Genomic DNA, 24,518 nt, shown 5'->3' with positions numbered 1-24,518 from the left:
GTAAATGGAAGACCGAATGACTACTGAATTTTCTAGGAAAGTTATGGTCTTACGATAGACAATGAAGGTATATAGACAATGGACTTTGACGAGATGGTGAATACTTTAGCTTTGGGTTTGGGTGACAACTACAACTACTCCTAAGCTATGCTGAGACAGATTTGTATAGTTCAAACTCTAATGAAGTGATACGGGTGGCGATAAGTTACAAAATATGTTAAACAATATTTCAGAACATGTACGAGTAACAATTTACTCTTGCAAAGACTACTACGTATAAACTGACCAACTCGTGAAGTGCTTAGATCATGGCTCCCTCTTAAGGCGATTCTAATTCTAGGGATCAGACACTAGGGCCCGTAAGTTCCGTGGCTTGTCAATTCCTACGGTTTCCAGGTTGACAATTCCGGTAGGGCAGCACCTATATGGTTCCCCATGGATTTCGGAGTTTGTAATCAACCTACACAATAGTCAATTATAAGTATCAAAGCAAGTAATAAATATCAACATGTATAGAGAAACTGAAATTGCAAATCATATATTATAAATGTGGAACGCGTAAATGCAGAATACAACCAAGCCTAGTACATAGGAAGAGTGCAAGCTAATTAACAAGTAGAAAGGGAAGAAGAATCAGCCATTGGAACTAGCTAACCGGACTCAAAGCCGTCTCATAGGACTTGGAGGTGGAACTCTCGAGCTTGGGGAATGTGGATGGAACGGAACTTTGACAGAGTAACGGAATGAATACACAAGCTCTCAAGGCGATAGAGTTTTATTATACAAAATCTGAATGCCTAAATGAGTGCTAATCACTCCTATTTATACAAAATCAAGCTTGGGGGTATAATCGTAATTATAGAGGTCTTTGGGATTGTTCACATTTTCTGTTGAATTTCCAGACCATGCTCTGTGTGGAAGTAGGCACGCTCCGTGTAGAGTGATTTTTCTTCATTCGTTGTAGAGTTCACACATTAGAAGACTGGATCTCCAAATGTTGACCGGTCCACGCTCCGCGTGAAGCTGGCCAAGCTCCGCGTAGATGAGCTCCTGAAACTTTTCATTGTTTTCTCACTAGTCCAAGCTCCGTGTGGAAGAGGTCACGCTCCACGTGAATGAGGTCCTGGAGTTTATCAATTGTTTCTCACTGGTCCAAGCTCCGCGTGGTATGTGCTAGGTGAGGCGTGTGTATATCACGCCTCACCACAAGGTGAGGCGTGTGGCTATCACGCCACGCTCCGCGTGGACTGAAGTTGACTTGGGACAAGGATAAGGTTGACTGACATATTTCAGTGGGCACCGCGTGAAGACCCGGTACGCTCCGCATGAGGCGAAGCACACTCCGCGTGAATGTTTGAATTTCAGCCATTTTCCTTTGTCCTTTGCATCTCGTGTGTTTATCCCGAACCTGCAAAACACAACTACGAACACTGAGATTACTTGCTTCTTTATTTTCCTAAAATTATTTAAAAAGGAACAAAAAATTATCAAAAATACATATTTTATTATTTGATCAAAACGCACTTATTTTTATAATTAAACTTAATTATTAGCTCAAATAAATCGTAAATCATGCTAAAAAGATAGGGACAAAACGTCCCTATCAGATATGCAGATCAAGTTGGATTTTACTTCCAACACTACGCCAAATTGAAAAGATTGGATATGTATTGCTTTTTGTTTTTACCTGATATTAATTACATTCAGAAATTTATCTAGTTTAAATATAAACAGATTATGAGCATTAGTCTCCAATAAATTTAAAACCATTGATATACATAATTTCTTGTTCATTTGAGTATGTTTCTTTATTCAGGTAAAAACCAGAAATTCATTCGAAGAAGAAGGCAAAGAGTGACATTTACGTTTAAAAAAAATGTCATCTAAATAACAATAAAAAGACATCAATATAAACGAATCTGTCATCTGAAAATAAATCCATTGACATGATTGATTAAGACCTATGCCATCTGAAACAAGTTACAACGATGGAAATTATTATAAAAACTGTCATCGCGGATACCAATAAGCCAATTTTTCATATATCTACTTGACATTTTTAACTATTAGTATGTCATGTGATGACATTAAAGGTGACAGTAGTAATAAATAAGATGCATCGTAACAAGAGTAATATGACAGTATGCAAATATGCTAATGTCATGTGTCGTGCCTTCATATGACAGAACTCAACCGTCGTCTGAAGGTGCATCAAACGGCAGCGAGCCCCGTGATAGATTTATATCTTGCAGGACGACGGTTTTTAACTGTCGTCTAAGGGGCTATTTGGCGTAGTGTCCCCTTTTAGTATCCCTTCTATACGTCTATCGGTATTCCATCCTGGAGGGTCCCCCTGTATATAAACCTATCCCTAAAAGGGGCATGCACTATGGGCTATCTCAGTGCTCATAGTGTCCATAGAGTTCCACCATATGGAGACATTTGCGTCCCTTCACGAAGGTCGAATGCCCGACTCACCTAGTCCCTACTAGACTACGGTGGATCGTTGAAATCAGTGCCGACAACTAACCTAGATGGTGGCGGGAATCCAACGCCAGGGTATCCATGTCCCCTATAGTGTTCCTTATACCAACTCGGCCTCCACCGTCAACGTACGTTGATATGTTATTCACTTAGAGGATCAAAGTCCTCATTGATCGGGCTCGCCTCCTCCGGAGAGAGTTTCACTTTCTACTCGAATGCTACCTAGGTTTCGCCAAGTTATCAGCATCTTTATTTCTTAACCGATCTCCACTCACACTCGAACTCTGCTTGAGTTTCCACGTTGTTTGCTTGTCTCTAGAAAGGGTTTCAACTTCAACCATAATTCTGTTGTTTCTGCAATCTGTAACTTCAACCTCGCGTACTCACAATTTGAATTTTTCCTATACTGGGAATTTGGATTAGAAGCCCAGCTTACATGGTGGCTTCTCTCAGCACTCCAAAATTGCAATTTTCGTTATTGTCATTCAGATATCCTGGATGTTACCATGTAGCCTAAAATTCATTATGAATCATGTTGAATTTTGCTTATATATAATTAATGAGTAGTCATTGTAGCAAGTAACACTAGCATACTTCGAATAAAACATAGGCTGGTTATACAAACAAATTCCATGAGACATCTATACTTTAATACCACTATATAAATTTTCACTGATGTTTATATAAAAAAAACTAATATAATATTTTGTATTCTTCTTAAAAGACCAAAACTTTCTTGTTTTGGTGATTATTCTTTCTTTATATGAAAACCATATTTTAAAAATTATATTTTCTGAACCAAATGGTGAAGCCATATAAGGATTTCAGTGATGCAATAGCTTTTACTTGTGTAAAATGACATTATCTTAGTTGATCTTGCATTACTGTTGTTGCTTTTATGTAATAAGTTATTGCCATAATTTGTACTTTGTTGTATCATTTTTATTGCACATTCCAATTTTATTGTGTCTTCCTCTCCAACGTCAACCATTGGTTTTGGGTACAACACGCGCTGCAGGAGCTTAGGATCGGTAGCATGCTGCCGGTCGAGCTCCGCAGTGAGCTACCGACCTAGGCGCATCGGGGATGAATCTGATTCGTCCTCAAACACGTGTTTTTATTTTATTTTTATTCCAGAAAATAAAATTAATATAATATGTCCCCTAATTAAATTATTTACTGTTTGTGTTTATAGTTATATAGGTTAAGTAATTAATTAAGTTTTTTTTTATAGAAATTGGGACGAGACAGAACTTGAGCGGGGTGAGCACCCATGGCCCAAGAACTGACAAACCCGCAATATATTAATAAAATAAAAAATGAGTGTTTGAACAAGAGAAGAAAAAGGAGAACAAACAAAAAGAAGGGGGGAGGAGAAAAGTTTAGAAAAGTCAAGAAAAACGCAAATGAGAAATACTACAAATGTCATCATTGATAAACCTGTGGCAAAAAGCAGGAGCTGAAGGCCACCAATTGACTAAGGAAGAGACTCCAAACTTAGCCAGCGCATCAGCAACTCTATTTCCTTCCCTAAAGATGTGAGAAAAAAGAATGTTCATCCTAGAGCAAATGCTGAGACAATGCAACCACTCTTGACGAATACTCCAAGGAACATCCATGGAGCGATGTCTAAGCAGATTAACAACGTACAATGAGTCTGACTCAACCCAAAGCTGATACCAATTTTTCTCCCAAGCAAGTTCAATTGCGAAAATAGCGGCTCTCAATTCAGCCATATAAGCAAAAGAAGGAGTGTAGAAAAAGCAAAACAACCTTTGGGAAATCCTCGATAGTTGCGAAAAATACCTCCCGCTCCTGCCTCGCCTGGAGTGCCAAAAGCAGAGCCATCCACATTGAAGTTTAATAAAAATGAAATAACCATGAAGTTTAAGTTATTAATATAGTTGAAAATTATATTTGATATCATTCGAGTTCAAATATATTAATAAATTTTAATTTGTAAAATAGTTTTATAAATTGAAACAATTAAAATGTGTAAATTAATTTATATATTAGATGTAAATTAAAATTGAATCTTGGCATGTTTATCACTATGGACAATTTAGATCTTTATACATGTGGATTACTATTTTTGGATAAATAGGATCCGCGAGTCTTGTCTTTCTTTTTTTTTGGTAGGAAAGGAAAGAGAAACAAACAAAACCAAGCCGCTTAACCCGGGATCAGCCTGGGAAAGCTGACTCCCACCATGTCATCCAAGACCAGAGACGAAATGAAATATGGAGGAGAAGAAAAGGTTGAGAGACCCAACATCCTTGTATGACCTTCAGCCGCGAGGCGGTCTGCCACCCGATTTTGCTGGCCGAAGCTAAAAAAAATCAAAGGAAGAACAAATCCTTCTAATTCCTTTAATTAAATTTTGGCTATTCAAGCAAATAGCATTATTCTCCGAGATCATTCTGACAGCTTCGAGGTTATCAGATTCTACAAGAAGATTCTTCACCCCCAGATTTTTAGCTAGCCTAAGGCCAGAAAAAATCCCCCAAAGTTCTGCAGAGAAAGACGAACTCATGCCCAAATTCTGAGAGAAACCAGAAATCCAACAACCACCATCATCTCTTAGAACACCTCCCGCAGCAATTCTCCCATCCTTTAGACATGAGCCATCAGTGTTTAACTTAACCACACCTTCACTAGGCCTACCCCAGCCTAAGAGATGGATATCTTTCCTCTGAATAGTCGTAGCTAAGGAATCCTCTTTGAAGCTATCAACAAGGGTACAAATCTTTTTGGAAAAGAAATCAAAAACATTAGGAATAACAACCGTTTCTCCTCCAAAAATCTCCTCATTCCTCCATTTCCATATCTGATGACAGACAACCACAAATAAGAGATCACCATGCTTTAGATCCACCAAAAGCTTCCCACTAACCCCATCCACAAACCAATCAAGATCAGAGTGGGATAAAAAAAAGTAGACAGCAACTTTATAGGGAGAACTTTTTTCCACACCTCTTTACTCTTCGCACAGTCTCTAAGAGCATGGCACAAAGTTTCTTCATGACCTCTGCATCTACCACACGCTCCAGATTCCACCAAATGCCTCCTTTTCCTATCAGAATTAGTAAGCAACCTATTTTTAACACCTAGCCACAGGAAGCTCCTAATATGGTAAGGCACTTTTAAGGCCCAAATCGTCTTCCACAACTCTGGGTGCGAAGTTTCCAACCCTTGATTGAAAGCCTCAAAGGCCGATTTACAAGAAAAAGCCATGTTGTTTGTCAAAGACCAACAGTAAATATCCATGTCTTCCTCCTTGCTACTAATCTGAACTCCTCTAATTCTCAGGAGCGATTCCAGGTTGAGGTAAGAATCAAACTTCGCCCAAATCCAATCACCCTCAGAATCCACAACATCAGCAATCCTTCAGTTTTGAATTTCTAAAGGTGGTAAAGACTCACAAACCTCTAATAAAGGTTTTTTACCAATCCAGATATCATTCCAGAAGCTAATAGATTTACCATTTCCCACATTCCACCCAATCCCAGAGCAAAATTCAGAAAACACAGCACTAAGGCCTTTCCAAAGAAAAGAACAATTAACCACTCTTTCCTTAGGACCCCAAAAAATCTTATCCTTTCTATATTTACCGCATAATAATTGAACCCAAAGAGCTGACGGAAGTTGCCACATTCTCCACAGAAGTTTCATTAATAACACTTTATTATTATCTTTGGCTTTCCTAATCCCCATACCTCCCATCTTTTTAGGTTGACAAACCTCATTCCAAGGAACAAGGTGAATCTTCCTCCCCTCTTCAGCTTCCCCCCACAGGAAACGAAGATTAATTTTATCTAGATCTTTGAGAACAGGCTTAGGCAGACGACAAGCCTGCATAATATGATTAGGAACCGCACAATTGACAGACTGAATCAAAGTAAGGCGGCCCGCAAGAGAGAGAGTCTTCGCTTTCCAAATGGCACACTTCTTATTGGTTTTATCCAACGTATCCTTAAAAGAAGCTTTAGAAACTCTATCACTATGGAGGGGAATCCCCAGATACTTACCCAGAGAATTAGTCAGAGGAATACCAGATAAATCGCTCAAACTTTTGCAGGCTCTCTGGTTTATATTCTTAGAACACAACATCCTGGACTTTTGGATATTAAGCTTCTGGCCAGAGGCAGAGCAGAAACAGTTAAGGATATCCATAATCACACTTATCTGCTCCTCATTACCTTCCACAAAGATCAAAACATCATCTGCAAGGAACAAGTGAGTAACATGGGGACAGAATTTGTTGATGGACACCGGGTGGAATTTCCCATTACCAACAGCTTCTTGGATAAGGTGAATCAGTCTTTCCATTGCAATAACAAATAAGAAAGGGCTCATAGGGTCCCCTTGACGGATACCCTGGGAAGGAGAAAATTCCTCCGACATATCCCCATTGATCAAAACTTAAAAAACAGGAGAAGAGATGCAAACCTCAATTAAACTCCTCCAGTTATCAGGAATCCCTGCTCTCTTCAGACTATCAAGAAGAAAACTCCAGTTTATGCGATCATAAGCTTTCTCCAGATCCAACTTTAGAGCCACAATACCCCTCTTTCCCTTTTTGATTTTCATGGAGTGGACCATCTCCTGGGCAATGACCATATTATCCATCATTTGTCTACCAGGAACAAAGCTTCCTTGATTCTGGCTAATGATATCAGGAAGAATACCACGGAGTCTATTGGCCATAATTTTAGTGATAGTTTTATATAGAACATTAGAAAGACTAATAGGCCTCATTTGTAAGAAAGAAGACGGCTTCTCAACTTTAGGAATCAGGACAAGAAGAGTTCTGTTCACCAGCCTAATATCCTGAGAGCCATTAAACACTCCTTTAATAAAGCTATAAATGCCTTCCTTAACAACCTCCCAGTGCTTATGATAAAAACCAGCAGGCAGACCATCAACTCCAGGAGCTTTAGTAGCCCCAATGCTAAATATAGCTAGATCAATTTCTTTCTGGGTAATAGGATGGAAAGCTTCCAGAATTTTATCATCTCCCAACATGGGAAAAGTAGAAACAGTCTGAGCTTTATCCAGATCCACAAGGTCCTCTTTAAATAACTCTTTATAGAAATTAAGGGCCAAGTGACTAATATCTTCATCCTCATAAACCCACTCTCCATTTGAGTCTTTAATAGCATCAATCCTATTGTTTTGTCTTCTAATAACAGTAGAGAGATGAAAATACCTGGTATTCTGATCCCCGTCTTTAATCCAGGCTTTCCTAGATTTTTGAAACCAAAGTAACTCTTCCTGTCTAAGCACAGCTTCCAACTCCTTCTGAAGGGTTCTAAGAAGACCATCCAAACTATGATCAAATCTAACCTCCAAACTACGATGAATGCCCTCAATTCTACTCAATAATTTATTCTTTCTCCTAATAATATGACCAAAGACGTTCTTATTCCACCCCAGAACATTCTTTCTAAAGCCCTCATCAGCTTGTAAGACATTAGAGTGAGGCTTCCAATTCTCTTGAACAAAGTTTTTAAACTCAGGATGAGATTCCCAAGCCACCTGATACCTAAACGGTCTCTCTCCTCTAGGCCGATGGCCTCTCACCAGCCTGACTAAGATAGGACAGTGATCCGAGTGTCGAAATGGGAGATTAAACACAGACACTTCAGGAAACCTAGTTTGAGCTGAAATGTTAGCATAAACTTTGTCTAAACGAACAAAAGTACTGTTACGCTTCCAAATAAACTTATGACCAGCGGCACCCAGATCAGAAAGCCCACATAAATCCATACTTTGTTTATGATTGAGGCAACGATTAACATAGTGATTCGCACCCCCTCTCTGATCACTCATAAGGGCAATATCATTAAAATCGCCAGCCATAAACCAAGACTCAGTCATACTAACACTCATAGAATAAAGAACCTCCTAAAGCCGTTTCCGATTAGCCAGGACAGGATCAGCATAAACAAAGGTAATAAAAAAAAGTTTATTACCAGGAAAACTCACTTTACTATGATTAAACTGTTTATCTATACTAACAATATCAAAATGGACTCGATCTGGCTTCCAGAAAAGCCAAATCCCACCAGCCCGGCCAGTAGCCTCCGATCTAACACAATTCCAGTTTCTAAACTTCTTAACCACCTCATCTGCTTTAACTCCACTAATCTTAGTTTCCATTAAAGCAAAACAAGAAGGATTAAACTGTTTAATTAAATCTTTAACATGGATACGTGTAGCCTTGCTAGCCGCTCCTCTAACATTCCAAACCAACAAATCCATAGAAAGAAGGACTACTGACCCCACCCATTACCCTAAACCATGTATTTATTAGGGGCTCCTGAGAGCCTCACAGAGGTACCAGCAGGCCCCCTCTTATCTGACAAATCCATAGAAATATGGATATTTTTCTGCTTGCCCTTAGGCTTTTTCATATTAATTTTGTTGACACCCATAGCCTTCCCAATACTAGGCTCAACACAGAAATTAGGGATACTAACCTCTTTTGATTTTTCCTTTCCTTGAGAAGCCAGAGCTTGGGATCCATTCTGGGCTTCACCTTTAGAAACAAAAAGAGGATTAACAGTCTCAACCACATTATTAGTTGGCTCAGCAGATTCTAAGCCTGGCATGCTTTGCTCAATGTGCTCGTCAGACTGATTAGAGTCATGAACCTCCTCAATAGTCAGAGCCCCAAATCTGGACCCTGAGGTGATGACCGAAGCAACCCCAGATCCTTCAGTATTTTTTGGGTTAGGCTTCTCTTTAAAACCGGGATTAGAAATTGAATGAGTCAGAGAAGTCTCGACATTAATGTTAGGGGGACGATTCTGAACAACAGAAGGACGTGTCCTTCGTCTACCCGACCTCTTAGCAACCATCCAGGGGCCAAAATTCCCCCCAACTCCATGGATCCCTTCAGCTCTTCCATCAACAACCTCAACTACCTCCTCCAACACCTTCTCCCTCTTAGGGCAGCCCTCATATGTATGACCATACATACCACATTCAAGACAGGTATTATGTAAACCTTCATACTCAATAAAGTAAACCTTGTTATGAACACAGAATTTTGACAAAAGGGGTTTAGCAAGGTCAATATCAATACACACTCTCGCAAACTTGCCTCTAATAGCCCCAATGGTAGTTTTATCCACATGGTGGACCTTGCCAACAAACCCGCCTATCTTATTAAGAAAACTTTCATTATAATATTCGATTGGAAGTCCTGGGAACCTAACCTATGTCAAAATTCTGTTCACCGAGCAATCATGTGGATTAAAATTGGGAACCCATGGCCTTAAGGCCAGAACTTGATTAGAAATAATGTACGGGCCCCCATTAATCACAGCATTAAAGTCTTCAGCCCTAGTAAATTTAATTACATAATAGTCATTATCTAAGTCAGTAATATTGACTTTCCCTTTTTTTGTCCACTGTGCCTGGATCCTCTGAGCTAAATAGTTAAAACTAATTTTTTTACCAAGCACTGTTACAATTAGAGAAATCTTCCATTTAGCCCTAAGAGCACGCTTATCGGCCGAGGAAAGCCGGATCACAGGACAAAGCGGATCATCTTGATCACCGTCCTCTTCGTCTGACTCAAAATATACCTCTTCCGAATCACCCTCCATCAAATCCTCATTCACACAAGGCTCCTACTCGACAACACCCATCACCGTATCTCTCCATGAAATTCTCCCTGTTCCAAGATTAGAATTAAATTCATTTGCCAAATCTCCAATAGGATTAGGGGACCTATTCACACCAACCCGGGTCTTGGAGGAAGCCGCGTTCCCCTGAACCTGACCGCCTCTAACATCTCCTAACCTACCCGAATCCCCGCCTCCTGCCTGGATCTTTTCATAAAATATCTTCAAGTTTGCTTGGAGTCGTCGGTTAGAACAGAAATTTCAATTTTTGTAATTCATATGGCGTCAAGGAGTTGAAGTATGATCCACGGAGAAGAATGTATATTGTATATGTATGTTTTCCATAGGATTAGTGCACATTCCATTTTCCAGCTCAAACGGAATGGATGTACCAATGTTAATTGTTATATGTCGATGCATGTGAATGTATATCCAAAGCATTAGCAATTAAACCAAATCAAAAACTAAAATTAGAAGATTATGAAACCTTAAAATTTATTAAATCCCTCAATTTAAAAACTAAGTCAAAAGATGTGTTGCCTCCGATTATTATAATTCAACTAGACTTATCTAGGTTGTTTGGGTTGTTGAGTCACTCAAGCTCAAGCCCCTTCCTGAATTATCTTAAAATTATTTTCATGAATAATGGATTAAAAAAACTGAATTTAGGATTAAATAATAGATGAGTCACTCATGTTATTTGATCGATGATAGGCAAAAGTAATGATTAATTCTAAATAGTATTAGTTATTATATGTGGTTCATAACCTTAAGATCTAAGAATCATATTTAGATATGATTATTTACGAGAATCCACATAATGAAAGTAAGGCGTAGGTTGTTTGGTCATTCAAGGTGAAATCTACCTAGATGAGATCCTAGCCCACTAGAATATTTGTGAAATATTCCGAATTGATTTAGAGGGTTGTTAATTTGATAAAAAAAAATAGTGGGAGCAATTTAACATTAAAAGTTCTTGATAAATTTGTAACATGAATCATTTAAAATTAATGTGTCTCTTTCCATCTCAGGTCTCATGTTTAGAGGGCCACATGTCGAATGGAGGAATAATAGGATCCACACGGTGTGTCATGTTATCAATACGTCGTGTGAGAGGCATCATATTCATGAAGGAGAAAGTGATCCCAATGGAACAGGGCTAACACAGCGTGTGGGACAGCCACATGACGTGTGGTTCGAAAGAGAGCTACGAAGAGGAAGAAAAAAACCCCACACATACGATATGTGAAGCAGCTCACACGACGTGCGAATACAAAGAATGGCTCATATTTCTTTTTGTTAATTCACACGACATGTGGTGTGTGGCTCATCCAGGTTTCAACCCATACGACGTGTCCAATACACCACATGGCGCGTGAGTTGACTTACTCACCAAGTTCTATCATTTCTGCATTGTGACCTAATTCCTCTATTATCATTACATATTTACTGCTTTGTCATAGTTTGCCATTAGTTTATTTGTAACTATTCTACCCCTCAAGCCTTATGTTTTGTTAGTAGTGCCTTGAGGGACGTTATGTCATTTCTACAGAGTTAAAGAGGTATAAAAGCCTCAATTTTTGTAAAATATATAAATTTTATGAATAAATTATATTTTTCTCCACTGAAAGCTTCTTAGGGTTACTTCCTTCTTAAAATCAAAACTATCAACATCGTTACAAATCCATATCAACTCCGAACAAGAATTACTATACAAAAATCAACGATCATATTCGGGCTGAATGTTTGTTTAATTCAATGGCTTGTATCAAATATTTTTCATATGCAAATTGATAAGAAATCTAACCGCTATTGCATTTTTGTTGGAGGAAATTAAGTATCTTAAAAAAGAAACATGTATATCGTTTTAGTGCAAAATTTGGATATCAAGCTATGTCTCAATCGGTTTATGAAATTATGTGGATTCATCTTCTCTTGTTAGAACTTGGATTTGAAATCAAACTCAAGCAAAGTTATAGAGCCAAGCAACACTTTAAAATATTGCATCTAATCCTATATTTCATAAACGCACCAAAGAGGACTATCATTTTATTCATAAGAAGATAAAACAGAATACCATCAATACATCTTACTTAAGAACCGATGACCAACTTGGTAACATTTTCAATAAAGCTTTAAATGGGATTCAGATAACTACAGTTGGGCCTATAATTATCTATGCTTCAATTTGAGGAGTGTTAAACAGAGTGTCTGTAAATGATAGTTATACAGATTAAAATTACCTCCATTATAGGAATTACAGTGATTATGGTGATTTATATTTATTAGCTTTCTTAGGATCCTCTATAAATACCCCTAGCATTTACAATAAAAGACAAGATTTTTCTCTTATTCTCTCAGTAATAGAGATGAACAGAAAACCAAAATAATGTTATATATATATATAATGCTCCTACACGTAGAGCAATTAGAAAATACCTCCAAGGGAATAGGGACTATAATAAAAAATAATAACAACAATAATACTAATAGATATTGACAATTTCACTGACTGCAATAACCTAATAAGGTAAATTAATATACAGTATTTGTTAAGAGAAGTGCAATTGTCATCAATCTCATTCTCTCTTCAAGGTTGAAGATCCTGCCTGATCTATGGTGTACACTGTGGTACTTTCATCTATTTTTGTATTATGGACAAGAAATTACCAATATCATACTGCCAAAGCTCAGTGTGAGCAGAGACTGAAGGCAAAACCTTCTTCCCTCTGGCCTCATACTGTGTATGTTACCGGTTTTCAATTTTCTAGATGAATATGTGAGAGTGAGAGGACTTCGTCCTCTTCACCCGATAATTCTACATTTCCTAACAAATTCGTTGGAAGAATTTACATGTTTAATCCATAAGCTTTGTACCTTTGGGAAACCAATTTCAAGCCAGGGCTTTGCAGGACCACTAAAATGTAAAACGGCCACATTTTCCAATTTGTCTCTGCTCATTTCTGGGGGTTGGAAACCTAGCCCGGCCAGATGCCATGAAGGATCTATAGGATGCACATGACCCTCGAAGGCAAGTAATGCTGGTGGAAGCAACCCTGGTTGCCACAATTTCAGTCCTGAATTCTGGTTCTGCAAACAAATAATTGGGATTAAGGCAACGAACAAAATCACATGACAATTGACATATTCAGCACCTCAAGAAAAATCCAAGAGTTGCAACAGAACAGTAATTTTGGAAAACATAAAAGCTACTTACAATTTTTAACCATTTATGGTAATTTGATGTTATATTGGCTCTCCTCCAAGCACTAAGATCAAACAAATTCATGCCATAGAGCCAAGCGCAGCGTTCAGGGTCAAAGTTGGATGACATTATTGGGTGAGAAAAATTCAAATAATCTTTATATCTTCTTCCTGGACAGCAGTTTTCACCACAAGATGAATCAACAACAGCACCAACAACTTTCTCGTTGAGACTCAATTCCCATAAAGATGATATGTCATGTTGTACTACAACATCATCATCCAAGAAAACTATCCTGTTGAGATCCGGAAACAGCTGTGTATTCCATGAAAGTCAAATGATATATCCATCATTATTAAAGAGTCAACATCATCCACCCAATCATAGAAGATATGAATTTTTTGAGTAATACCTCAGGAATGTAAATTCGAAGATGATTCAAAAGAGAGAGGTAGCTAGGCCTTAAAGCTTCTAAATTTCTTCTGTGCACTCCCATTTGGCTAAAGTCTTCTTTTTTCATGTTGCTGTAGTAGTTGTTCCAAATAAGGCGATGAAACTCTAACATTTCTTTAACTCCAATATTCACTTCCTCAGACCAGTCATATTGATTTAATCCCTTAATTTCGACAACTGCCGATTTAATAGGATTGGTAGCAAACCATGCATGCATTGGAGTATAAGTTTTCTTGTCAGTGATAATATGGAAGACCAATTTTTCAGGGTTGGCTGAGCTTTGGACTGTGGAAGAGATTACAACAGATGTAGCAAGAATGTTATCAGTTATCAGAACAACATGATGAAATGATGGGTCTGCCAGCCGAGAAACATATTGAGGTGAAGGTAAACGAGATCTTGCTATGGCGTTTACAGCATACTCCTCGGCCAATTTTAGGCAAAGGCAATGCAAGCTCTTCGGGATGCCATGTGAAGCGAAATACCAGTAAATTAATTCCCGCTGCCTAGCTAACTGCACCTTACGCTCCATTCTCAATAGCTGAAATGTTAATCAAAGATTAAAATCATAGACTTGTAAGAAAACCATTAGATGATAAAATACTGATAAAGAGGCTCTGGTAGTTAATATTGACAGCTGAAAATAGAAATTAGTCATTTGTATCACCATGCTCTGGTCCAGCTTGCAATTAGATTTTGGAATACAATTTAGGAAAGTCAAAAACTAGATAAAGACAAGATTCATACTACGTGGAACAGGTTGTCATTTTTTAGCTGTAATTGCAAGTCTTATACATACACCAACTAAGGTTAGATTGAGTGATGAAGGATTTCAAATCGCTTAAGCTAGTTCAAGTCCTAGTATATGCGACAGACCTTAATTGGAAGAGGAGTAATATACATACTGCTCCAATAAAAGATAAATTACTCTACACAAACACAATCATAGACATTTATGACATTGCCATTGACTCCTATTAGTATAATAAATCAAAAATTGGGCCTAGTGGTAAAAATGCCATTTTCCAAGAGTAAAACCATCACTTGTAAGACTGATATGAACTAAATTAATGAACCCATATGGGCAATCAATCTGTAAATTGCATAGTTTGCTGCTTCTAATATATACATATTTCCCTCTGATTTAGTACTTGTTACTTGAAATGGGAAAAGGATAGTATTCCATCCTTGAACTTGACACTTTCTTTTTATTTTTATTTTTTTTGGTGAAGCCAATCTATTATTAGACTGCATTTGGTCTGAGGAGAAATTTACAAAATTTAATTTCAATTTCAATTTAATTCAGTCACCAACGTCAAAAACAATAATAAAAATTTGACAAAACAAGTACATATATATCCGCATATATATACATATATAGGAAAGGAAGACAAACATTTTGTTAAAGTTCAAAATCCATACAGAATCTAAATCAAGCAATCAAAGGATTTGTTAAATTTGGTTATAGAAGTACACAATGCATGAGAAGTAAAAAATCTCTGACCCAAATAAAATTTAAAAGATTGGCAGTGGCTCAATGAGAAATATAAAGACGTTTAGGAGCTGAATGGTGCTTTAGCATTGCAAAATATATTTTCCCTTTGCAATATACTTTCAATAAATGGTGCAGCAATTAGAACAACATTTTATGAACAGAACAAACTACAAGAGGGAAACAAATGACATCTATTTGTCAGAGTTACAAGAGCAGCACATTGGTCACTTTCAGATTTGCCTAAACTGAGGGTTCACAAGCTACTCACGAATGGTGTATCTGATAGAGAACAAGGTACTAATGGTGAACTACAGATCATAACTCACATGGGCCTAGAGAATCAAAGGTTTATACCCGTACAAGAAAAGAGCAACAGGAACAGGGGTGTGAGGTGGAACTAGTTAGTTACAACCTACTGGTGAGCTAGCAGATAGGGCCTAGGGGTAGACTACCCACTCGTGGAACTAGTTAGTTACAACCCCGGGTAGTGTTCTTGGTATACGAGTAACGTTTCTTAAGGAGAGAATAGGCTGTTTTGCATTCTCATCTGTTGAAAATGCAGAGCTCTACCTAGTGTGGAGAGAGAAGGTTCTTACTGTGGGGCTTTAGCCTTTCTTGTTTGTGTCTTTCCATTTTCAGATTATTGAATAACAGCTCCCATTCTCTTCTTCTATCTATTCTCCGTCACTATTTCTTTTATTTGTGAATCACTGTTAGTGTTTCTATCATTTAGGTGTTGGCAGTTATAAAATTCAGAATCAATTGTTGGAGGTTCCATTGAGGATGTTGATCAGTTTCTTCGAGACAGTCACATGGGCTACACTACTTGTATTCTATGGCTTGCCAGCAACAACTGGTCTTCCAATATCAGTTTGAAGACTATAATCTTAATTGGCAAAGTTGATGCATTCAAGGATATTATTGATGAGGAACAGACCAGTTGTTCATCATGGATTAGTTGTTCATCATGTTACTGTGTGGATGATGCCATCCTATAAGAATTACAAGCTACCATACATACTAGCTCTCACCAATTCCACAGGCCATGAAACCAACCTAATGTCAGGAGTCCTGTTGGGCTTTGGAAGCAATATTCCTTTAATCTGGTCACAAGTAGAATGCAAATTGGTGGGTTGTTGACGACAAAAGAACAAGTTCAAGCTTCAATGAAGTGTTTTGGTACACCCTATCGGTTGCGTGCAGCAGCTCATAGTATTAGTCATGTGTGTATTAATATGTGTCCTATAAGTGTGTATTTGCACTATAACTGTCTGTCCCCTATTGGCAAGAGCAATTGTATGCTATTTATATGAGAAAAGATAATATTTTCCAGCAACAAGTTCTAAAAGAGATTGAAGGGTTCTCACCCTTAACTTCAAGAGATCCAAGGGTTCTCTCTAAACGAGCCATTAACAAACTAATCAGAAAATCATACCCTTCCTATAACTAGATCCTAGGACCATAAGAACTTGGTATCAGAGCCTGAAGTTATGCGTGACTTTAACAAACTGCAGCAACGGTTTCAAGCATTCATGGCCATGTATCAAAAAGATTGCAGGGGACAGAATACAGAGAAAGGGAACGTCTGTTTCAAGCCAAACAAAACGAATTGATGAAGGGGCTCAAAAGTTTGGTGCATTACATGGCTAAATCAAGGTTGACTAATCCGAAACAAGGAGTTTGAAGTATCGAATCCGACTGTAGTGAAGGAGAATCAAACTCTAATAAAGAACTAGAAACTAACACTAAAGAAAGAGAATTACATATGATGAAACAAGACACCGATTCCAATTTGTTAGATATGTAAATAATCCTAATAGGATTATTTATATATCTAACACAATTTGGGGATGCATGAACCCGAAGACTCTACCCTTATTGTCACGGGTCTTCAAAACATGCAACCCATACAGGTGCAGAGTTATACCGATCATAATCCCTTCCTAGATCATCGCCAGTGTCAGTGGCAGACACGAAGGGTGAGTTGACCCCCAGCCGCTTGAAAGGCCTCTGAATGGGGGCTTCCTCCCCATGGAGCCATAGTGGGCGTGCTGCTTGTAGCGACCCCAGCCATTGCTGGGAATGAACATGTAACAAGCTAAATGGATGTGTTGGGGTGAACATCAGTTCGGTTACTAACTGAAGGGAACTATCGGTTTACCGAACTGAAATAAACTATATTTCAGAAACCGAAGAAATGGTAACCAATTATCAATTAACTGAAAATTTTCGGTTCGGTTCGATTACCAATCGAATAACCAAAATATGTAAATTTCTAATGTTTAAAATTATAGATTTTTATATAAGAAAATATATTTTTTTTATAAAAAAACATTGTAATTTTTTATAAATTTGAACTTAATCGAAGTTAGTTAGCATTGATTTGGCATATTCAAAACTAAGTACACATGTACATATACTTGGGTTCACGGGATATAAAATAAGATTATGATTTTTTTATTTATATATAAATTTCGGTTCGGAAACCGATTTTTTTACGGAATAACCGAACCGATTACCAAACTTCATCTAAATTAAACCGAACCAAACCAAAGAGTAAAAATAAACGAACCAAATTAAAGTTCCGGTTTGGTTATCGGTTTGGTAATCGGTTACTACCTTTAATTCGAGTCGAAAATGTTGAGTAAAATGAAGTGAAGAATCCTGCTCTATGTTTTGGGAGGAGATTGAATTGGATTTGGAGGTTTGAATGTTGAATTGGATTTGGAGGTTTGAATATATGGAAGAAGAAATAGATGCATACGATGATATATGAAAGTATGAGCAACAACTTTCATGGTTAAATTTTGTTAACAAAAGCAGAATATATGGAGCATATGTTAAATATAAAAACTGAACTAGTAATAAATACAACTACCAAACAAACACATGACAAGCATGCAGCCATAACACATTACAACAAGTGCAAGAGATAACTCTTTCTTTTCATTTTTTACAACAAAGGAAATCAACAAATAAATCAATATAAAAATAAATGAAAAAAAGCTAGTCAGTTTAAATCAACAAACGAAAAAAGGGGTATCAAAAAATATTCATCCCACAAAGAACGCAACGATATATCAATAAAATTACATATTTTCGTTATTGTTATTAATCATTTTGTTCCTAGATATTTACAAAATAATAAAACTGAAAATTCAATTCAGAATCTCCAATTAGAATCGAAACAACTATGAAGGCAAAAACCAATGACCATGAGCAAAATAGAGGAGAGAATCGTCAGCTGCCACCGCTTAGCTTCAGTCGCCTTCGGCCCGTCGCAGGCCTTTTCATGGTGGAGCCCCTTTGAGGATTAAGTCCTGGCTCCGCCACTCACCAATGTTGTTAGTAGAAAAGACAGACAATACATGGAGGTTTGGCATTGATTATTGGGCTTTCAATGCACAAATAGTGAAGGAAAAATTTTATGATACCGGATGATGTTGCAGAGACAGCTTTCTGCAATCATCATGGATTGATCATGCCCTTGTGGCTTATTATCCTTGTCGCTGGCGCACAAGCTCCATTCTTAGGGGCGGAGTTATGTTTTGTGCAGCAGGCATTATTAATATGTGTATTATGTGTCCTATGCCCTTGCTTATGGGTCAATATTTATGCAAGAGCTTATTCTAAGTTTGTATTTGTACTACAATTGCATGTCCCCTCTTGGCAAGATTACTATTGCAGTTTATTGCAGTTATTGCTCTTGGTAGCTGCTTCACAGCAGTTTGTATGGCTTGTGTACTATTTATATGAAAAGAACTAATGAAAGAAAAACAGTATTTTTCAGCAACAAGTTCTAAAAGAGATCGAAGGGTTCTCTATAACAAGCACTTAACTTCAAGAGATAGAAGCGTTCTAACTGGGCCCTTAACAAACTAACTAGAAATCATACCCTTCCTACAACTAGATCATAGGACCATAACACTATCCCATCTCATCTCTGGTTGTGCTCAGGAGTGAAGTATTTGGTTGTACAATCTCGAGGACAAGACTTCTTTAAAGAGGTGGGTAATGAATATGCTAATGGAAATAAAGGGTAATACAGAAATTAAGGGAGACGTGATTTGGAGCCTAGAGAGTTAGTTATAGGAGAAAGAGAGCTTTATTTAAAGTATAGCGTGAGAAGGAAAAGGTATTGGAATTTAAGTTTATGTGGCTCTTTTGAGTTGCGCTCTCTGCTCATTGAGTAGAGAGGGAAGAATATCTTCCTACAGGTGTTGAGTTTAGGCTCAGCCCATTTTTATCTTTTGTTCTTTCGTGTAATCGCTTTCCATTCCCTAATGTTTTTCTTTACTTGAGAATGTTTATCAATATACTATAGTTTCTATCCTGTTTCTATCAGTATCCTATATGGACACTAATTTAATACAAGAGGTGTAAATATTACTAATTTAATGTTACTAAATTCAAGTGCTGCTAATTCGTTGTAAATATTGATCCTAATAGTTATACACATACTTAACATCCATCTAAACATCTTTCATGAAATTTGTTCTGAGAATCTCAAGTCACTTTCATTTCATAATGAAATTATAACATAAAATATGAAAATGATCACAAAGTATTCATGACAAGGATATGCAAGCAAACAAACAAACCCCTTTTTTGATGTCCAAACCCAGTGGTCCAGACATGGACTTAGGGAAAGATATGCCAAACCAACTTCGTATTAGGATTCTAGCAAGTGATGCAAAAGTAGCACGAGTTCAACCAACAAGCCTTTCAACTTTCTTTTGCATATATATATATATATATATATATATATATATATATAACCATCATTATATCATGCTTATGCATGGTAACAAGCTGAAAGTTTTCTGCTTTTTAGGAAAATAAATAATTGTTGCAAATAAATCTTGGTAGAACAAACTTAAAGATAAGCCCTAGGTTTTAGGTTGTAGGTATACGTCCAACTCAAAAGGTAGGGACCTCATTCGTATAGATAAGCATTTTGGAAGTAATTGGGTTGTCATAAATGAAGCAAAAGCATTCTCTAATGGTGTTAAAAATTGCTGAGACTGCACAGGTTTTGGTTACAGAAATATCTACCCACCAGTCTCCCCAGCGAGTAAGTAAACATTAGATGGCCATAATTGCCAGAAAACAACATAATGGTTCTACCAAAATATTTGACTTAAATTAGAGAGATAATTAATGGCAACAGAAGTTAATATGCTTTGCTTCTCATAGAATGATTATAACTAAAGCACTAATCAAATTATTTTAAACAGAAATGCATATGCACGAGGCAGCATTTACCAATTCATGATATCGAGTGTTGACTTGGATATAAAATTATACCCACCCATATATGCCAAGAATGCATAGTGCAAAACTATAAATAAATATTTGCAAAAAGGGTCAATTACACTTTAACTAGCACAGTCAATTTGCTCCAAAAATAAATTTTAGATATCAAATTGATCCTTGGACTTGGCACTTTTTACTGAATTAGCCTAAAAAATGAAAGGCGAGAAAAAGCCAAGAATAAATTGTACCAATAAAATTCATAATACTATGAGTAGAAATAATAAAAGGTATGCGAGAAGCAGTAAAGTAGCTAATGCAAAGAGTAAATTAAGTGTACAGAAGTACCATGGCCTTTGTCCTAAACGCAAATGTCTTTATGTCTTGTCTTTCAGACGTCACTCTGTTCACGAGTTCATTGAATGATTCTACTGTATCATCCATTCCATCATCATGAGTCCCACCTTCTTTGGCCTCTACCAACGCTCTTGTCAGCTCCTCGCTCAACTTCTATAATAAAGAACAATCACATATCCTGTTATAATCTATCAAATAAACGGCTGATAAGACTATAACGTGTTGGCGTAAGCTGACGTATCAAGTTAAATTGTTTCGGAATACCTCTTATTTTTTTTCACTTATTTCACCCCCAAACAAAAGTTCATTATACTCTCTACAGAAGTTGGTAGTGGGAGAAAGTTGGAAGGAGCAAATAATAATTAGCCCACCAATAATTGAATTTCCTTTCCTTTCCCGTGATGTGTTGTGAATAAACAAATTCCAAGTGGAGGTGGAGGAGAATATTATGATTGCTGGAAAACTGGCCACATGGACTTGAAAGCAACTCCAGATGCCGACAGCCCCAAAACGACGAGTATATCCATATACTCTTCCCTCAATAACTTTAAATATTCATGTCAGATGACCAAAACGCCATCGTCCAATTTCATTGATTACCATTTCTCAATGTCAGAAGCTAATCCCCAATGAGAAATTTTACAGTAGACATGTGACTGTAAAAATATACGAGGTGAAATTCATACTAAACAAAACAACAATGTGCTTTAATCACATTTTATAATTTCAGATTTTTGTTTCTGTTTATAAATTTATTACCCCTATGAAAAACATTGAATTAAAAACTCTGAGATAGCTAAGAATATTTTTGGAATTTACAACTGAAATGTACATAGAAAAGAGTAATATTTTAGGAATTTCCAGGGATAAATTTTACAATACTCTCAGGTCTTTTTGAAAATTTGTTCGTTGTTTATAATCGGCTTAATATATTCGTTGACTCTTGAACTTGTCCAAAAAAATTTGATTAGTCTTCTAAACTTACACGGTGTCTTATTAGTCCTTTAAACTTATTTAAAATGTTATGATTAAATCCCTAAATTTATAAAAATGTCATAAAAATGTACAAAATAGAAAGTTAATTTGTTTTAAAAACTTAGAATTATGTATTAGGTTTTTTGTTTTTAAGTTTTGAATATATTTACAAACAAAATAAAATGTATATCGCTCAAACAAGTTTAGGGACTAATGGAGTATTATAAACAAGTTTAAGGAAAATATGTTACATTAAACATGACAAATATATTATGTTAAGCAAATTGAGGCTTTTGATGTATTAGGGTTTTATATATATATATATATATAGTGAACCAACTAGGCACTTGTTATAGAGAACCTAGATGGTGAGACATCCATACAAATTTGAAAGTGACTATACCAATGGGGATAGGTATAACAACGTGGGATAACTTAAATTTTATGAAAAGTCTAATTTATCCTTACTAAAATATATAATTTCATCTTCAGATATATAATTTCACCTGAAGTCTTTGTAAGTTCCGTTCAAAAAAAAAATGCTTAGCATCTTTAAAAAAAAAAAATTATATAGAAAAATTAGTGGCATCTTTACATTTTTTTATTGGAGATAAATATAGAATTGTAATTGCTTTCTATTAATTTTGTTGGAAATATGGTAATAACTTTTCTGGAAATTTAAAATTTAAATTTAGTCAATATAGTACTAATATGGAATGATATTACTTAAATTTAATTTATTAAAATTTAAATAGAGATAATATAATAAAATATACTTTCAAAATATAATAAAATATATTTTTTTATCTCTATTCATATCCTACTCTATATGGCAAAGGATGAAATAATAAATCTTATTATCTTATTTTAATCCCTATTTTAATCATTTATTTCTATACCTATCCATATCCGCATTGGAAAAAAAAACACTAGTAAATGATTTTGGACAAGGGTAATTATGTCATTATCAAACGTCACTTACCATAGATGTGTCACTCCCGCCTAAAAAGCTCCATCCTATACAACCTGCGAAAATGAAAAATAATAAGTAAATAAATAAATTTAGGAAAATGAAATTTGAGCAGCAACCAAATTTGAGGAATTCCACAGCAAAATTAAACTTATATGTATTATTTTCCCTAAATTTATTTTAAAATCTGAAAAATAATTTAAAAACCAATTCACGATTTGAAATTATTTTTACCTACGGAAGAATTGCAGGTAGCGGCAGATTCAAGTACCAAAAATGCAATTCTAACAAAAAGGAAGGGTAAAACGATTGCAAGCACAAGCAACGCCGGCAAAAGTACCCGGGTCGAAATCCGGCGACTGGCCGCCACCGTCGATAGTTTCCCACCGCCAATTCCGCCAGCGCCTGAGTTCGATATGGTGACTCTTTTAATCCCGGCGGTGGAAATATAAAACTTCATATTGATAATCTCCTCGCGCATTCGCTAGCTAATTTCTGCCATTTTCTGCCCAATTCCATGGCAAATTCAAATCACTCCTCTCCGATGCCAAATTAAAGAGATCTTGCTTCCTCCTTGAACTGAAGAATATTGGAAGTAAAAATCAATGTTATGCATAAAGGAAACAAAAATAATTTGGCATATTAATGTTGTTACCATTGGAGAGTAGAGATGATCGATTGCATTACCTTTCTTCTTCTTCTGTGAAGTGAGTAGAGGAAGTGAGTGAAGTTGAGAAAAATTGTAGACTGAATGGGATCACGCCCTTGTTGAGTAAACAAGCCAACAAAACGGTTTCTGTATTAATTTATCTCTCTTGCTATTAATATTATTATTCTTATTATTATAGTTTTTTGCTTTTTCTCTATTATATAATCACATTCCCATATTAAAATGTCATCATAAAATACAAGAAAGCGACAGAAAAGCCAAGAGGAATGCCGCGTTCAAAGCCGCGGGAAAATAATAGATTGCAATAATATTATATTATTATTATTATTATATCAAGACAGTTAGGTTTATACTTTTGCCTTTCACTTCTTTCTTAATTACGGATTTGTCCTTTCTTTTCAAAGCTTACACCGACACCTGAGGCTGGTGTGGAGTATGTATGTGACATCACATCACCACTTTGCCCGTTCTTTTCTATATTTAAATATTGTCTCTTGATTTCTAATTCGTTCTTTTCTCTTAAAGTCCAATTAGGTCTTTGTCAAAAAAAAACAAAAAATTAATAAAAGCTAATTACTTCTCTGATTTATACTTTAGAATTAATTAGGTTCTTAACTTTTTAAATTAGGGTAAATTACAAAACTAGGTCAAATAAGAATCTATTTATATATTTAACCTATTTACTCAACCTATTACATATCTACACTGTTTTTATATGACTTTTCCATAATACCTTCAATATTTACGCGCGTCTGTCTCTCTCCCTTCTGATTTCGCAGATTCGATCATATGTGAAGCTAAACGATGGGTATACTTGATGAATTTAACACTACAAAAAAATCGTAAATTACCGGCGGAAAAATCCTTCGGTAAGATACTAAAATCTGTCGGAAATATAACTTACCGACGGTTTACCAGCGGAAATGTTTACTTAGCATATGCAAAGCCTATGAAGGTAATGTTTTGTTTATTTGATGATTTTAATTAGCATATGCAAAGTCTGGATATATTTTGAAACTACT

The 24,518-nt window shown here is 36.3% G+C and overlaps 1 protein-coding gene across 1 annotated transcript; it reads right to left on the bottom strand.

Moving 5' to 3' along the window:
- Positions 1–12,494: 12,494 nt before the first annotated feature.
- On the bottom strand, positions 12,495–23,673 carry LOC136205286 (probable galacturonosyltransferase 15). The gene is made up of 7 exons (XM_065995814.1): positions 23,514–23,673; positions 23,061–23,405; positions 22,839–22,882; positions 20,873–21,034; positions 13,736–14,317; positions 13,336–13,638; positions 12,495–13,208 (listed from the first exon to the last, which is right to left on the bottom strand). The coding sequence occupies exons 2-7, from the start codon at positions 23,305–23,307 to the stop codon at positions 12,924–12,926; spliced, it is 1,623 nt and encodes a 540-aa protein (XP_065851886.1). The 5' UTR covers positions 23,308–23,405; positions 23,514–23,673; the 3' UTR covers positions 12,495–12,923.
- Positions 23,674–24,518: the final 845 nt, after the last annotated feature.

Source organism: Euphorbia lathyris, chromosome 1 (assembly GCF_963576675.1).
Source record: "Euphorbia lathyris chromosome 1, ddEupLath1.1, whole genome shotgun sequence".
In the NCBI taxonomy this organism is placed as follows: domain Eukaryota; kingdom Viridiplantae; phylum Streptophyta; class Magnoliopsida; order Malpighiales; family Euphorbiaceae; genus Euphorbia; species Euphorbia lathyris.
Note: the sequence above shows the minus strand (reverse complement) of the source record. Positions and strands in the feature narration are given on the sequence as shown.

Coding starts and splice junctions, on each gene's coding strand:
- LOC136205286 (XM_065995814.1), bottom strand. CDS start 23,307: ATGCGCGAGGAGATTATCAATATGAAGTTTTATATTTCCACCGCCGGG. Junction 22,883..23,060: donor TACCTGCAATTCTTCCGTAG/GTAAAAATAATT, acceptor TCATTTTCGCAG/GTTGTATAGGATGGAGCTTT. Junction 13,639..13,735: donor TTCGAATTTACATTCCTGAG/GTATTACTCAAA, acceptor TGGAATACACAG/CTGTTTCCGGATCTCAACAG.